This window comes from Falco punctatus, assembly GCF_963210335.1.
Source record: "Falco punctatus genome assembly, chromosome: 6".
Taxonomy (NCBI): domain Eukaryota; kingdom Metazoa; phylum Chordata; class Aves; order Falconiformes; family Falconidae; genus Falco; species Falco punctatus.
Genome location: NC_137585.1, coordinates 24,269,325 through 24,286,606, shown reverse-complemented (window position 1 = coordinate 24,286,606; position 17,282 = coordinate 24,269,325). Strand labels below are relative to the sequence as shown.

General features: G+C 48.0%; 1 protein-coding gene across 1 annotated transcript in view; it reads left to right on the top strand.

Annotated features, from left to right (window-relative positions):
- Window positions 1–17,282, top strand: part of WNT5B (Wnt family member 5B) — a 72,975-nt gene that overhangs the window by 42,829 nt on the left and 12,864 nt on the right. The window contains exons 2-3 of the mRNA XM_080393541.1: window positions 13,916–14,058; window positions 14,785–15,032. Coding sequence (XP_080249667.1) covers window positions 13,916–14,058; window positions 14,785–15,032 — 391 coding nt within the window. The remainder of the gene's footprint in view (window positions 1–13,915; window positions 14,059–14,784; window positions 15,033–17,282) is intronic.

Genomic DNA, 17,282 nt, shown 5'->3' with positions numbered 1-17,282 from the left:
ACGAAGGTAAGCTTGGCCCAGGGACGGTACAGCTGTAGCTGCCTGGTTCTTAAAACAGAGCATTTTTGTACCTGTGGATTACCACAGCGTTACTTTTAACTATTAACTCCTCCCTCTCTGGGCCGTGGCCACCAGCACATTTTCAGGTAGTAAATAGCATTCTAAAATTGGCAGTTGACTAGAATCAGACAACGTTTTGTCGCCTGCCCTACAAGCATCGTCTCCAAAGTAGGTTCTTAGAGGAAAACTGAAAATTAGGGCAGTACTGTTTTGGAAACAGGCTGTGGAAATCAGTCATAGTTAGAGCCCGGCAGAAACTGCAGGTGAGAGTTACAAAAACCAGTTTTATAGAAGGCAGGATAAAGATACAAAATACAGTTTTATACTTAATGGAGGATTTGCATTAGTTCTGGCCAAAGGAAGGTTACTTTAACATGTTCCTAAAAGTAACAGCACAGAAACTGTTAGTGCTAAATTCCCCTTGTTTTCTGAAAGTTACCTGCTTGCTGCAACTCCATGGGATGCACAGAGAGGTGTGGCAAAAGGAGGTGCCTTTCAGAAACTGCTTTTGTTCTTGCTTCTGTTCTGGGATACATGTAGACACTCTAAAACCCAATTCAAACTGCTTAATTCACCAATGCATGTTATCTACCCGTGTGTAACAAAGATCTTGAAAATCCTCTCTGAGAATGCAGGGGTAAAATTAAGGGCAGACGCAGACAGGGTGGGAAGAAAGTACAAAGCTCACCATGTTGGAAGTGGAAATATAAATGGGTAAAAGAAGATCTCTGTTCTAAGCTAGTTCTTTCAACTTGTTTCTACGCCATTCAGAAAAAACACAATAATCCTTTGCTTACAGTATAATCTTCTCTGTGACAAGACCCTGTCATGTACAATGAGAACACGACTTTCTTTAATCCAGATGGTTCCAAATATTTTTTTTTAAATGTGTGTGCACAGGAAAACATAAGCTAGAAAAACTGCTTTTACTCCTTTTCCCCCAGCATACATGCTGACTAAATTATGTGGAAAAGCTGCTTTCTTTCCACTATTTCACCCCTGAGATCTAGTATTTTCCTAGTCTTGTCGGTGTTGTTGTTCCACACTTACTGCCAGAAGTCCTGGTCTATATTCTTTATGTTCCTTTTGGAACAGTGAATCCTTTCGTAAGGTTATTCCTTGATGCCCTGAAGCAGGAAATGTAAACAAAAACCTTCAGATGTATTGAAACCTGTGAAAATGTTTATAGAATGGCAGTGGTTGCCAGGATGTGGGAAACAACAGGTAGCTAAATAATACTCCTTTGCATAGCCGTAGCATCTCTCCTTTGGTAAAATTAGAGATCTATGTAATCATCTAATACCTGCAGCTTTGTAGAATTTTGGGTTGCTTTGCAGGTTTCAGTCCCATTGTATCCACGATGAAACTGAGCCTCAAAACGGATCTTCTGCATGGATGGGAAGTTAGTACCTGCGGCTTAACTTTGTTTGAAATCCTGGATGTTTGGGCTCATATCATCTCACGCTAGGTGCCCAGAAATATAGGCATGAAATCGGTTTTTGGAAGCTTAGGGCTGAATGACTTTCCAGTGTCACATGCTGGGTTTGTTGCAAGGCCAGGAATACAGCCCAGATCTGCTGGCTGCCTACCCACTGCCTGAACGGCGAGGCCAGTCCTCAGCTCCATTTCAAGGGATCCTAGAGAGCACTGGCATTTTATCAAGTCAGCTGGCAACTTTGCTATGTTTTGTTTAGAATGGTTCACATTCTTCCATCTAACTCCCACACTGAAAATTTCCAGCTTCCTATTCTCCCTGAGCTGTCCCAGCAAGATGTATTGAATATGCAGATGTGATGGCACACACTCACACACGTGCTTTTCCTGAAGCAACCCCTCAAAGTTTGTTCTGGATGTTTGTTTTACTCCAGTTCCTCTAATCCCCAATGTGACATTAAACAGATTTTTTTGTTTAACCTTTGTATGAAACGCTCTCTCTCCCTTTATTTGTAAGGATATGCTGGTTTAGTTACATTTTATTATATTCCCTTGTGTGTGGAGGAGACACTGCGTAAATGAAAACATATTATAATTATTACACACCACGCACAAATGTCTTCTCAGACATCTCCCATACATGCCTTCTCTAGAACATATTGAACGTGTATGTCACTGTATTTTGAAACCCATTCATGTAATAAATAACTGTTTTCTCTCTGTGAGTGTTCAGCAATGTGAGGGCTGTTCACTCGAGGCCTGGGAAATGCATCCCAAAGGCAACTGAAATTGTGACCGAGAGCAGGGGTAGGAGCTAGGAAGCTTGGTAGCCTGTTTCCTAATGATGAATCTCTCAGTACAAAACTGGCACCGGGCTTGACTGAAGAACTGCACGCTGTCAGCGTGAGTGAAGTAAAGACAATGAAAAAGCTGGCTTCTGCTTCAAGTGAGGAAGTTATTTTGCTGGAACGGCATAAATCCTTAATAGGATTTCTTGCTTTCCCTGCAATATAGAGACTCAGGCAATTCCTTCTCTCTTCCTACACCTTGCCCCCTGCAGGGATGGGTGCATATATCCTCATACACCAGCTTTCTGTGGTCCACACCTGCAAGCAAGGATGCAAGACATCACACACGTCACCCACCCTTCTGTGCAGTGCAGCATGCTTCCTTCAACTGCAAGAGAAGCAGTCCTTACCTCCTCTACAAATACACTATTTTTTTCAGGACAAACACATTTTTCACTGCCAAGAACTTTGTATTTGTCCAAAAAAGCCAAGATTGCATTCCAGATGTACAGCTGTTCCACCTACAGGAATTCCCTAGTCCTGTCTAGTCAACATATTCAGAAACATATTGCCAGAGAGGATAAATATGTTGAAGATAATGAAGCAAAAAAATCTCCAGTATTGCAAATATGCTTTTAGATGGCAGCATAAAATAGATCATTTTAATTTTTCCCTATTTGAGTGGCAGTTGGAAAAACTGAACCCACTGGATTTCTCCCACTGGGTTCATGTTTTCCCTTTAGCTTCAAGAGAAGAATAAACACATTTCTTTCTTTGAAAGAGAGCTGTCTACTATCGACTGTTCTCTTGGTTTTTGTAAGTTCTGCCTGAGTTATTACTGTGAGCATGGACTTAATAATAACTGTATCTACATATTTTCACTGAATGATCTTTAAGTGCATTAGATCCTGTAACGTATCACAGCATCCACAGGCAGGATCACAATACCAGTCCTGAAATAAATTTACCTCCCCCTGGCAGATGAAGAAGCTGAATTTCAGAGTCTCAGTTAGTTATAACCAAAAGGAGATGGCTAAGCAAATCAGCAGCAGTGCTGGGAAGGCAAGGTCCCGACCTGACCCCTTGCTGTAGTCACCAGACACAGGGTCAGATCCCCACCTTGCCTAGATCAGCAGAGCTCCAGACGAAGTCACCGCAGCAAGGACTGTTCGTGCCAAATTGTTGGCTTTGTACGTGCTCCTTGCTGGAAATGCCAGTGCAGTGCAATTTAAGTGCCACATGTTATATGGCCAAAGAGTACCATTAGCATAAAGGTGCGATGCAGCCTCAGTGACTGGGGAGGGGAGGCAGGCTGTCCCTGCAGGGGACCTGACCTGATATCCACCCTGTGCCCAGGGTAAAGTTTGGCCACAGGAGAGGATTTTAGCCTCCGTCTTCCAAGCTCTGGTTACTTCTGAAGAAAATGCCCTTCCCTCTGACAAATTAGTGCACGACCGTATACTTACCTGAATTTTCATCAGGGTTGAGAATCATTCAGTAATTACTTCTTTCCTTCTTCAACTGTGATTCTGAGACCTGTTGACAATCTCACACCATCTGGCGCTGTAGATGTATGATCATTCAAAGGTGACATCAACCCACGTTGTGTCAAAAGAAGCAGTCCTGCCCTTCCTCAGCTCTTGGTAGCAAACTGGATTGAAAAAATGGTTGGCATTAGAAGTGAAAGCATCCAAGTGCCTTTCCGAAGTGTGCAGGATCATAACAATTTGAATCAGATACCCTTATCCAGCCTAGCTGCACCTGCTGCAGGAACAGTGACTTTTAAATACATATTGGAAGGGCTGCAAAATGTGGGTACTACCAGCTGGGCTCTTAGAACACTTAGGGCATAATTCTCCAGCGTCCATCATTCATGGGCTTGTACACTACTTTCTGAGTAGATGAGGTGTTAGATAAGCACCTTCGTTTTCCAGATAATTTAACCTCTTGGAGTTTTTGCTTCTGGTGGTTACAACATTTTTCATGTCAAAAGCAGGAAAGGAAAAGCACAGTTTTCCACAGGCACCTCTGAAATCTGATTCCTCATTTTGAAGCCTAGGTGTGGGCTGAGCTCTTTGGAGGATAAAGTCCCCACTGGTCGAGTGTGGGATGTGCTCAGAAAACCTCATGATGGGTGTAAAGCCGGTCTGGTGACAACTTGCACTGGTTGTGTTGATGTAAAGCAAGTTTGTTAGCCCTGCTGGGCAAGCAGGGCTGTGGGGGGAGAAGATGGATGCTATTCTAGTGGCTGTACCACCAGCAAAAATGTCACATCACGGTTCATGTTGAGGAGAGAAGCAGGAAAAAAGCATAGCTTTTTTTGGAAAGCTTTTGGATAGCTTTGGCAGTTAAAATATCTATATAATATGCTTTGAAAACTGAGTCAAATTCAAAGTCATTGAAAAGGAATAAATTTGAGTAAAGTGCACTAGCAATTTTAGTTACTTTTCCAGTTCTCTTTTCTTTCTGCTCAGAGGAGGATTTACAAAGCAGCAAATACTAGTTGCTACACTGGAAACCTCATCTGTTCCGAAGCAGGTAGTTTTATACAGAGGCATTTTACTACCATGTTATTGCACTTCAGGCCTTGCTCTGATAACACAGGGGCTTTGGCAGCAACATGGGTTTAAGTAGTTCCTGTCCAAGAAGCTGATGTTCACCCTCTGTGTAGCTGTGCCCTCAGCCTGTCGCAGTGAGCTGTGAAATCGGTCAGGGAATGAACCCACAATCAAAAAAACTCTCAGGAATACAACTTTCCTTGAAGTGCCGGTGCAAATCCATCCAAATTTAACTTGGGTGAAGGTGGTACTGCTGTGGCTCAGCCCCCTCCAGCCGTGTGTTCCTGCCCTGCTCCACAGCACTTCTGATATCCACGTGAACCAGTCCCAGCGGTTAAATAAGTAAAACCTGGTCTTTTCTTTTTGTAAGTCTAATTATGAGTCATTTTAACTCCTTATCTGGTCTAACTGCTTGTATCATCAAGGGGCTGCACCTTGAAAGAGAAGTGTCCTGTGGCACAGGGCTGGAATGACCCCCCCCGGGTGGGAGAGAGAGGTCTTTATTACCCCAGTAATGCTGCCAGCAGAACCATATTGTCAGGCTCCAGCCTTGGTTTTGGCATCCTGAGTTTTAAGGGACAAGCTGGCACATGAATAAATGGGCATGAGCTGACCATGAATAAATTTAGACTGGAAATTAGAGAAAGAGTCCCAGCTTTGTGCGTGGTGAGATGCCAGACAAAGGAGGGACCCCAAATAAACCACGGCTTTCAAGGTGCTTACTGAGTTTATGCATGGGATCATATGATGTGTCGCTGAAAAGAGGCACAACCCCTTGTTTGTAATATTAGACCTTATGTACTTAAAAAGAAAAAAAAAAGGCAATTTAACTGAACAGTCTAGTTAAATCAGTACAGATCTTAGTTTTGAAGGCTTTGCTTTTGGTTTAAAGGGTAACTAACCTACACAGCACTGATATATTGATATAGCTCTTCCAGATTAGGTTTCCATGAATGCACATTTTGCTGAAAATTTGTACCTGGAGACTCTATTTAAGGAGGTAATAATGTTATAATAGCATTTTACAAACAAGATCTGAAATAGGATACTTCTGTTCTCTGCAGTTAGAATTGCACATACATGATTGGTGCTAGAATAAAGGTGAGATATAAAATGATCATCTTTTGGGTACAAATGTATATGCAGTCTGTTCCCCAGACAGTTTGAACAGGTTTAGCTTAAATCTGTTGCATCCAGAATTAACAGGAAATTCCTTCACTGAAGTGTGACAGTGTACAAGGTAAGTTCTGAAATTGGTTCAATCAGTGTAATCTTCTGATATAGACAGGGCTTTATTTATAGTGTTTCAGCCTTTTCTATATATAATTTTCAATATCAAAATATAATAAGCATGCTTGGGAAAGGTTTTTTTCTTTGGTTTGGAAACTGTGATAACTATGTAAGTGATGCAGTTGATACACTGGGGCTTTATTCCCAAAATGTTTTGTTTATTACTTGTGCTTTGAATGCACTGTATTTGAGCAGGAACAACATTTAATTCATGGCAGAAGTATCTGGTGGTCAAAAGAATGGAAAAAGCAATCAGATTTTAATTTTGATCCTGATTCAGCAAAACTGTGAAGTGTATGCTTACTTTCAAGCACCTGGTTTAATGGTTTGCTGAATGGAGGTAAATCTGCACCACATATTTACTACTTTGAACCTGTTACTCAGCCCTTCCGGCACCTCCCTTTCCCTTTCTGTAAGGTAAGGGGAAAATAGTGGCTGTTAGAGCTGTGTGGTCTAATGTATGGGGTGTACATGCCTGCTTTGCAATTCTAAAATGGAGGAAGAGCTGATCATTAATATTATTTTCATTAGACTGGACTTTATAAGAACATCTTTGAAGACTGTAACAGGAAGGAGAGAGATTAAATTAAATCTGAATTTATTCCATGGCTTACTATTTCCTTTGGAAATGTATATATCAAGCTTTTCTGGCAATGATTTAACTGACAGGAGGCTATTGATCCGAGTCAGCCTGACACCGGTCCCTGTGACCTACACCAAGATGTTGCATGTCCAAGACAGAGCAGTAACTGTGCATCTCCTTGTTTCCCCTGGTCATTCACTCCTAAAAAGCTAAGAACCACTGCAGCAGCAGCTTAACTGTATTTTAAATATTTTACTTTCTTGGCCAGTTGATGTAATTATTATAGTATGGAACAAACTAAAAGGAATACATACTAAGAGCAAAAATGAAGTCCAGGCCCGTGAAATGCAGAGACATAAATCTTCTCGGTTTGGGACAGCTCCAGTGGGACTGGGAGAGCTGGACACCCCTGTAGGGAGGATGAAGTGTGCTCTGTGCTTTGCAAGATCAGATGAAGGAAGAAAAATCATCAAGCTGTTTCCATCCCCTGGTCTGTTCTGAAATCTCCGCAGAGAAGTTGCTTCGACTTGGATTGCCTTTCGCTGCCTGCTTGCTCGTGCTGTCGGAGAACTTTGTCCTCTTATCCTTCCTAATCTTCAAGGAGGGCTGACGTATGTGCTTCTAACCACCATAATCTGAGTCCAGAGTTCTCATGCAAATCCTGCAGCCAGCATCAGCTGTCTAGCAGGATGAGGGCTGCCCTCCTGTCACTGCTTGAGGGGTCCTTGGCACAGTCAGCTATGGCAGGTAACAAACCAGCTCCCAGGGTTGGCCCCTGGAAAACAAATAAAGGAGGGACATACTTTCGCCTTTTCACTTTCCTCATGTCTTACTCCTCTCTAGAATGGTTAATCCTCCATGTAAACTTAACACGGGAAAGGTGTGGGCTAGATGGCCTGAAGGGTAGGAGTCTTTAATTCCTAGAAACCTGCGATGTTGGGGAGCAGCAGCATGGACTTCCTAACCCTGCCTGGGCTTGTGTTTCAACTTGACCTCCTGTGGCTCCTTCAGGGGGGTCTGGGGAACGATTTCTGAAGAGGGAATTGTTAGTGCAAATTAAGGAGATGGGGTGCCTGTTTGGCAAGTAAGCTGTGACACTGTGGGCATGTTAAATAAGCCACTGAATGGTCAGCAGAGGATAATGCTTGGTACTTTTTTCCAATAGATGTATTTAGTGATTTGTTAGATTATGACTATACATAGTGGAGCTGGTCTTATTTCTTATACGTCTTGCCCATATAATTAAAGATGCTAAGAAGGTTTCAGTTTGTGATTACAGATGATTCGCTGCAGTCCCAGAAACCCTGGTATTCTAGTAGTCATGGGAACAAGAAGTGCAAAACTGGGCCAGACATGTTCCGGCTCAGGTCTCTGGCTCTCTACTGAGGTCACCAACATGCAAATAAGAGTTCCCATGGAAAAGGGTGGCCTGGATCTGTCCCTGGGAATATCGTAAATATGGATGGTTTCCAGGCAGCTATGTACCTGCAGGGATGGATTTATGTTGCTTCCTTCTTGATTTTGAAAAATCAAACCCGATTTTGTTTTAGCACATGCAGTTTCTGCAGGTGCTTCGCAGGTCACTGCTTTCCCTTGGGATGTCTGGGGCTGGTCTCAGTGGGCTCAACACTGGGATATAGTCTGCTGTAAGAGTACAACTACCATTTAATCACCTTGAGAGGGAGGAGGGTCATGTCCTGGTGTATCCATGGAGTTTGCTCCTTTTTTTGGTAGTGGGTGAGATGGTCTTGCTCTAGGTGAGTTTGTTGCCCGCCATGTGAAATACTATGGCATAAATGACGAAGTTCATAAGGCTTTACATATATTCTCTATCTTTCACTAATGAGAAGCTGTTTTATTCCTAGAATCACTGTCCTTTATACCTATTCTGGTTTTAAATGATGAAAATGTTTAGTATCTAGCCTCTTTTGTTGTCTAATACTTCTGCTTTAGTTGCAGCTTTCCTCCATTTTTGCTTTCCTTGGTGAGGAACTTCAGGGAGAAGCTGTCACTGGGTCTGCTGAGACTAGCAGGTATATCTTGGCATTTGCTGCACCACATGCCCGGGTGACAGTGAGACTGGATGTCATTGGCCAGGGGAGTCATGGAAAAATGAAAGAGCAAGGTAGTGGTGAAAAGAAATCTGGATCTGTCAGCAGGGGTGACAGGTGATGAGATACAGAAAAAGGTACCACACGAGCACATCAGGAGATAAAACTGAGTCTGTAAGTTCCAAAAGAAACAAGCAGGACAGAAGCAGGAATAGTCTGCCCTTCCAGTGGAGACAGACAGCAGGTAACAATTCGAGGAGGCAAGACAATGTCAAGACAAAAGAGGCAGACACAAAGGACTGATATGCTGGGATACTTTGAGAAGGTTTTATTAACACCTTCTGTAACACCCCAGCTACATCTTGGCCTATGGAGGTGACTCCAGTTGCTGCTTAAGTACTAATCGCAATACAAATAAAATGATGCATTTAGATCTGGGAAGGTCAACACGGTGGTACGGTGCTGAGAGAGGAATGGCTCGGCAGCAGGGGAGCAGCACAGGCCAAATGAGTGGGAGGCGGTGGGATAAAAGATGATTTAGGTTTCAGTGTGAGGGTTGCACTTTACCTTTAAGGGACTTTTTTTTTTTTTTTTTTAAATCTACACTCCTTCTAAAACTGGTTCAGCTGAATGGCCAAGTATGTGACTTTAATGAGATTCCTGAAATCTTAGTAAGAACTGTGGTTAAAACCAAACCTGGCTGCCAGAAGCACATGTATAGCAGGACATTATGGTACATCTCTTGGTGCTGTCAACCAGCAGGTCCGTGGCACAGAACCAGAGGGCAGGGATTCCCTTTCAAGCAGCACATGTAAACCCTCCTTCCAGGGCAATGTATCTCTGGCTCCTTAAGTAGAGGAGACTACTTAAGTGAAAAATTTTCTAGTCTTGGCGAAGTGTCTTATGTCAGGGAGAGCAATAAATGTTTCTGGATGCACTGGACGTTGCGTGGCATTAAAAAAAAGCATTGAACCACAGTCAAGTTGCAGGAATAAACAGGAACTTGAAAGAAGCTCTTGATCCTTACAACAAGAATGTACGTCCAGTTCTCCCAAGCCTGGGAGAAACCGGGCAAATTGCACACATGAGGATCATTTGAGTTACATGGAAAGAGACCTATGTTTTCTTTCAGCATGCCTTATAGGACTTGCTAAAAATCTGTGTCGCACTTGAGTACATCCCATATTTTTGAAAAACAATAAAGGGTAGAACAAGGAACTCTCCTTTTCTCATTTATCAGAGCTGTCTTCCAGCCAGGGTTCAACGTTTTTCAGTCTGCCAAATCTTTGCAAATGATCTCATGGACATGACCTCCCCTTCTTGGAGTTTTGCAGCTTCCCTCCAGCAAATGCGGTGGTATTGGGAAAGCAGTGATAGCTCTCCAGCTGCTCTGCCGTGACTTTGGAAACTCAGTGTGTAAATTTGTGCTTCGTGCCACCGTTGTCACCTCTGAAAAGCAAACAAAGGCAAACCACAGGTACTAACTTTAGGCAGCCAGCCAACACAGTAGACAGTTGCCTAGGGCAGCAGACTGTTGAATGCAGCAGAATGCCAAGGCTTTACAAAGATGCAGGCTTGCTGCTGCTGCTCTTCCCTCTAAGAAGGGAGCATTAGACCTTTAATCTGAGGTTGAGATTCATGTCCTGTTTCCAGGAGACAGCTCCCTATTTGGCCTAGGTGATCCTCAGTGGTCTGGGTGCAAGCACCTGAAGTGCTTGAGCTGCAGTGAGGGTTCTGTACTGCTGTCTGAGTGAGGCAGGCCCACTGAAATGGGTAGGATGAGGCAATAATCAGCAGAAGCGAGAGCAACCCCAGGTTTTGGAGTTCTTTCTACTGACCCTTCTTTCCCTACTGCACTAGGAGCAGTGTGAGTTGATGTGAGTGGGATGCTGCTGGGGAGGGATGGTTTGGGAGGAAAGTGGGAATCCCTTGGGTGGCAGGGGGAGGATGGGGTTGATGGCCAGGGGGGGTGGTCTGCCTGGGGTGAGATTGGGCTCTCCTGGATCTGAGACAGGGTTAACCAGGGAACAGAAAGGCAGGTGAGACCAGCTTTTTCCGGGGCCTTCCCAATACCCATTAGTCCTACCCAGTACCCCTTCATGTCACTTATATGGAGCACCCCAAAATCCTGCTCACTCCTAGCCTCCTTCCCCTGAAACCTCTTAAGTCATCATGACCCTGCCAGCATCCCAGTTGGTCACCCAGGATTACCCACTGGCAGCTCCTTACCCACCTCTCTTACCTGATGCTTTATGGACTCCATTCATTGCAGCCCACCAGCAGCCCCGCTTCACGCCACCTCTCATCCTCACAAAATTTCGTTGACTTCTCCCACCCAGCCCTGCTTTGGCAAACAACCTCACCAAAAGTGTTTGAACCAGCCCTGCAGCTGGGCTTAAAAAATAACCCAAGCTTTTTATTTACAAAATTGAAAGCTTTCTTTCAGGATTTTGGTGGCAAGTAGAAACAGGCGCAAGAGGAATAGACAGTATTCTTTGGACCACCAGCCAAGTGTTTTGCAGCTTTTTTGTCTAGAGGTTGCTGGCTGAGGCTAAACCACTCCAACAATGCCTCACCTGCTATTACCGCTTTATCTGAAGTCATAAACACAGCCGGTGAAGAAATTACTTCCAGCACCTTGAAAAGGACTGAATTCCATAATTCGCATCTTAACAGCAGTTGCTCTCACCAGCAGCAGAATTTAGGTAGAATTCAGAGTTTCAGACCTTTCCTGCTGAAGCATCTCCTTTAGTTGCTGCCTTTGACAGGATATTAGGCTGCCTAGATATGTGATCTTATCCCATCCGGCAATTTTTATGTCTGGTGTTTCAAAATAAGATCATTGCCTTGCTTGTGCTTGTTGGTGGTCAGGTTGCTACTAGAAGTATTCACAACACTTTGCTGTTGCTAATCGTCAGCCACCTTCACATAGTAATACTTAAAATGAGATATTTAATTAATACTGTGTGTTTCTGGACCAAGTTTCACATGAGCACTTCCCATACTTTACCAGCTGGAAGAGTTTTTCTTTCCACCATACCGCAGTGCCAGAGGTGGGCCACCAGTCCAGCACTGCATGGTGGTGCATCCGTGTCGCTTCATGGAGTGCTGCGGCTGCGCACATGGGCTCAGAGAAACTCACACGAACGCGGACGTTGACATCACTTGTATTTGTGGAAGTGCCTCATCGGCTGGTGCTGTCTCACATTCCTGGCTGGGAGAGGCACCAGGGCGGCTTGCCACGGTCTACTCCTTTCTCAGAATCCGCGAGGAGACTTGGTGAGGGCAAAGCTTGGAGATACACCTCTCCCATTGTGTCATCTATTTACATGGTGCATGCCTTGCGTGTGTGTGTGAGACAGCAAGGGCTTTTGTTTCCCCTGCCCTAGTTCTTCCTTCTGGCTGTGGTAAGATGGAAAGGTGGGACGCTCTCATCTCTGCCAGCGAGAAGGTTTTCTGTATCTGAGACTGGCTTGGAAATTCTTTAGATGACATCACACCATGTCTGTGCAGACTCATTGTTTGTCATGGAAAAGCCATTCATCCATACACAACTTCCTTCCTCCCCAGACTCCCGGAGATAAACTTTCCATTCTGTCTATTCCCTATAGAAACAGACCCAAAACATGTATGCGTGGCTACACACACATACACCTCGCCATCCCTCCGTCACGCTTGGAGCTGTGGGAGGAGGAAAAGGGAGGATATAGAAGATGGGAATAAAGTCACCCTGTTTTCTTCAGACGTGGATCCTGCTGTGCCCAAGCAGTAAAACTCCCCTCCCACCGAGGTTCTGGGTCACACAAGGCTTTTTTGTCCTGAGGCTAATTCTGGCACTTGCGGCCCCACATCTGCCTGCCAGGTGAGATGGGCCACCAGCTGCAGGTACAGCACATCTGGATGGGGGAGGAAGCGAAGCATGCTGCAAACAAACACAGCAAGTCCACCGTGGCGGGTGTGAGGAATTTGATAAAAAATATACTTCAGCAGTCTGAGCTGCCGAGTCTGGTGATTCATGTCTCGGGTGCTGCTCGTGAGGCAGAGCGAAGGGCTGGGTACTTGCGGGTCTTGGACCATGTACGCCGTGCCCACAACCTGGGGGGGACCTGCACGTTCAGCCTGTGTTCAGGGAGCCACCACCGGAGGGGCAGGGGCAGGGGGACACCAGGCCTGGTGAGAGGATTTCATGGGAGACGATAAGGGGGCATTTATCAGTGGTGGAGAGGTGGGGACTTTGTGGCACAGGATAGGACAGGATGGTGGGAAGCCACGTAGAGATGGAGGCAGCAGCAGCGGTGTCGACAGCTGTGGCATGAGGGAGGCAGGGTGCGAGGAGTGTTTGTTCCAAGTACCCGCACTGGTCCGGGATGCCTGCGTTTGCTTTCTGCTGGTGTTGGGGGGTGAAAAGGACCGAGGAGCTGCCAGATTGCCTCTGCCTTTGAGGTTCCTGGTGGGTCCAGCGGGGAGGGGAGAGGGGCGTTTGGACACGAGGAGCCTTTGAAGCTTTTCCCCTGTCCACCTCCCCTGCCCATAAAGCCATTAGGCTGTGGTGCCAGCCCCGTCTGCGCGGCCGCCGGCAGCCCAGCCGAGCCCCGCAGATCCCCGCCCGGGGCGCGGGGCTGGGGCCCCGGCGTGGGGCCCCTCTGGAGGCCGTTTTGGGGAGGGGGCGGCCCATTTCCGAGCCGGCCCTGCGTTACGGAGGCAGCGGGGCCAGCGCGGCGCTTTGATGTGCCCCGCCGGCTCCCTGCACACCTGCGGCCGCGGGGCTGCCCGCCAGGGCCCGGCCCGGCCCGGCTCGGCCCGCGGTGGCACCGGCGGACCACGGGCCGGGGGAGGGGGCGCATCAAAGGCGGCCGAGCGGGGGGCAGCCCGGAGGCCCCTCCCGCGCCCCTAAGGGCGAGGCCAGCCCCAGGCGTCCCCTCGCTCCCCCGGGGCCGGACAGGGAGCCTCGCTCGCTGCGGCGGAGCCCCGGCAGCGCGGCCCGGGCAGGAGGCAGGGCCGCCGTCGGAGCCCCCGGGAGGCGGCGGCCGGGGGAGGGTCCTGCGGGGGGCGGCGGGGCGGGGTGGGAGGGGGCGGCAGCCGGGCTGTGCTCGCCGCGCCCCCGCCGCACGCAGGCCCCGCTCAGGGCTTCTCCTCGGCGCTTCTCCGCAGGGCGCCCCGTCCCGGCGGCCGGCTCTGCGGGGGCTACCCCAGCGCCGCCGCCCGCAGCCCACCATGACCGGGCCGAGGCTGGCCCTCGCCGCCGCGCTCCTCTGCAGCTGCACCTCGCCGGTGGCCGACGCCAACTCCTGGTGGTAAGTGAGGGCGCGGGGCAGCCAGCGGCGCCTTTGTCCGCCGCCGCGGGCCGGGGGCCGGGGGCGGCCGGGGCGGGCGGGGGAGCGGGAGCGGGGCGGCCGCCCTGCGCTCCCCGCAGGAACTTTCCTGCCTCCCGGGCGTCCTTCGCCGCAGCTCGCTTCTTTCCAGGTTCCCCCCTCCCGCTGACCCTGCCTCGTTTCTGGGGACGTGGGACGTAGCCCCTCTCTTCCAGGCGTTTCTGGGCTCTGTTTGCAGGGGCTTGGTGCAGCCCCGTCCGGGCTTTGAGGATGTGGGGAGTGCGGGAGGAGAGGATGGGTAAGGTTTCCGACCCGCTGCCAAAAGCCCCGGGAGCAGCCGCGGAGCCCCCTTCGCCTAAGGAGCGAGAAAAAGAGCCTGGCTTGAAGGCAGGCATGGCTCGCTGGCGGTCTGTGAAAAAGCAGCTCACTTTCTTCTTTTGCAGAGAAAGTGCTGAGCTTTCTTTCTGCCCCCTCCCCATCCCGGGTGTCCTCTGTGTTTAAACTCGGGTTACAAACGAGCTGTGTTCCTCCCGCTAGAGCCTTGGAAAAGCCTTGCATCTGGCAGAGCCGTAGAGGGAGGCAGCTGACATGAGAAATGCGCCCGGGCTTTGGGAGCGGGGCTGGGCTGGGCTGGCGGGGAAAGGTGCCGGGCGTTTCGCGGAGGGGGCCTCTCCCTCCAGGCTCCCATGGATGTTTTTCTCATCGTAGGTCTTTGGCCATGAACCCCATCCAGAGACCTGAGATGTACATCATCGGCGCGCAGCCGGTGTGCAGCCAGCTGCCGGGGCTCTCCCCCGGGCAGCGCAAACTCTGCCAGCTCTACCAGGAGCACATGGTGTTCATTGGGGAAGGGGCCCGCAGCGCCATCAAGGAATGCCAGTACCAGTTTCGGCAGCGGCGGTGGAACTGCAGCACGGTGGACAACACCTCCGTCTTCGGGCGGGTCATGAAAATAGGTAGGAGTACCCGGTACAGGGAGGTGCTGGGCGCCGGCTGGCTGTCCCTGTGCAGTGCTCTCCCTTTCGCCAAATACACACGCAGGAGTAATGAACCCCGTTAGCACTGCTCCTAAAGCTGCGCTTAACGAGCTTTTCCATTCCCTGGTGTGCTGGCATTGCTTGTGTGTTGCCCACACCTGGGTGGGTGGCAGCAGGGCACCTGAGACACAGCAGGAGTTAGTGGGACACACACACTTTCTTCGGGGGGGCATGGGAAGGTCAGGAAGAGGGAGGCTGCTCTTGTTTTGTGTGCGTGTTTAAAGGTAGGGAGGGTAGAAGCTGGAGCCAGGAACAATGGTCCCATGCTATCATTCTTAGCATCTGGAGTGCCCTCGGACAGGGAATGCAGCCTCGACGTGTGGGAAATGCAGACTCCTCTGGCATGGGATCTCTCCCCCACCTTCACTGTTCTGCCACTTTCTGTGTAAACCTAGAAGATTTTTATAATTCCTGCCCTGCTGGCCGCAAGAGGCACATTGACAGGCCATTGCTGCACTTGAATTGAGGTGTGACCTAGCTGCATTGTCCCAGCTCCTTTTGAAATGCAGTCATCTGATGGCAAGAAACTGAGAAATCCGGGCTCAGTTTGATGTGTCCGACAGCCAGGACAATAAAGAAAAGGTGTTAAAACAGTCACTCAACTCACACACACACACATGCGCGCTTTCCAACCCCTGTGTAGAGGTTTTGTTTCCCACCCACAAAGCCAATCATTTACACTGAAGAACCAGTACTATTTCTTGGTTGTGAGGTCAGGGAAAACACTTAGCAAGGGATGGGAAAAGACCTTCAGCTCCTGCACCCCCAGCTGCTCCCAGTATTGCTTGCACCTTTTTGTCTTCACTCTCAAAAAAACCTGCGTAGGCAGCAGGACACCGAGATGCATCTTTAATACATCTGGGGTGTCAAGGCGATAGGGCACCAGGGTAATCAAGTCCTGTGATCCCTTCTGTTTGATCCTGAAATTCTTATCTGTCATCTTAGAGACTTTTATAGATTTTTTTGCATGTGTTACTCAGTCTTTCAGAATTTCTAATTCAGCCCACCACAGCCATTCTAATTCCTCCCTTTCAGTCCAGCTCATACCCCAGCAAATCCCTGCTTCTCTGGGATGTTCCCCTGGGAGATGCCGTTTCCTGAGGCGTACTTTCAGCTCTTGATGCACATCCAAGGCATCTGAACCTTTGCTCTCTTGCTTTCTGATAGAAAGGGTGGTGGCCAGGTGAGGCTGCATGCAATCCCAGATTGTTAAAACTTCTGCTTTGGGGTATGAAAACAAATTTCAGCCACCAAGAAAATACAACTCCATCTTTTCCTTCTGGTGTCCCTCCCTCACATGTGACTTATCCCAAATAATAGGGTAAGTTTGAGATCCCCAGAGAGATCCTAGCGACTCTGCAAGGACACAAGAAAATAGGAATCTCCCCTTCTGGGGCAAAGCTCTTCTTCAGTATTTTCCTGCAGCCCTGGGTAAGTCCACACTTGGAGAAAAGAAGTGAGGGTGAACTAAGACAAAGCAAAGATCAGAGCTGAAGGATGAAAAGCTGTCAGGAAGGATCAGAGGGTATGCGGGAAGGAGGGACTGGAGTGGAGGGTGGAAGAGGGAGGATCTTTCCCCTCTAAAATTAATTCGATCCTATTAGTTTAGATTGGGAGTAGGTTTGTTTTTTGATGAGGAAAGAGGCGTGGTGGGTATGTGATGGGTATGTCCGGTATTCCTGCTGCTGTTTGGTTTGTGTGCACGTGCATTTGTTTGTTAGGAGCACTGCTCATGGTAATGTCTGTGAGGTGATTGCCTGCTGTTTAAAAACCTATCCTAACAAAGAGTTTTGAACCTATCTCCTTTAGATTCTCTGGTTAGTTAGAGCATGTTCAGGTGTTTATACTCCAGCACAAGACAGCACAGCAGTAGGAGAAATGTCACTATAGGTGGCCTGGGGTATTAAAGGGTCTGTGATGATGCATTGCTGTTGTCTGTGTCAGTGACAAGCTGTTGTGGAGGGAGATGCTGCCTCTTCTCTTTTCTCTTAGCTCCACCTTCCACTTTTTCTTACTTTGTTATGAGGCTTGCTCATCATTTCAGCAAATCTGAATTTCCATGCTGAGGAAGAAAACAAAGCCTTTCAATCTCTCAGGCTGTGCCAACTATAAAGTAATTCTTCCCTGGGATCATACTGTGTGCCTGTCTCCTTGTTTTCAACCTCTGAG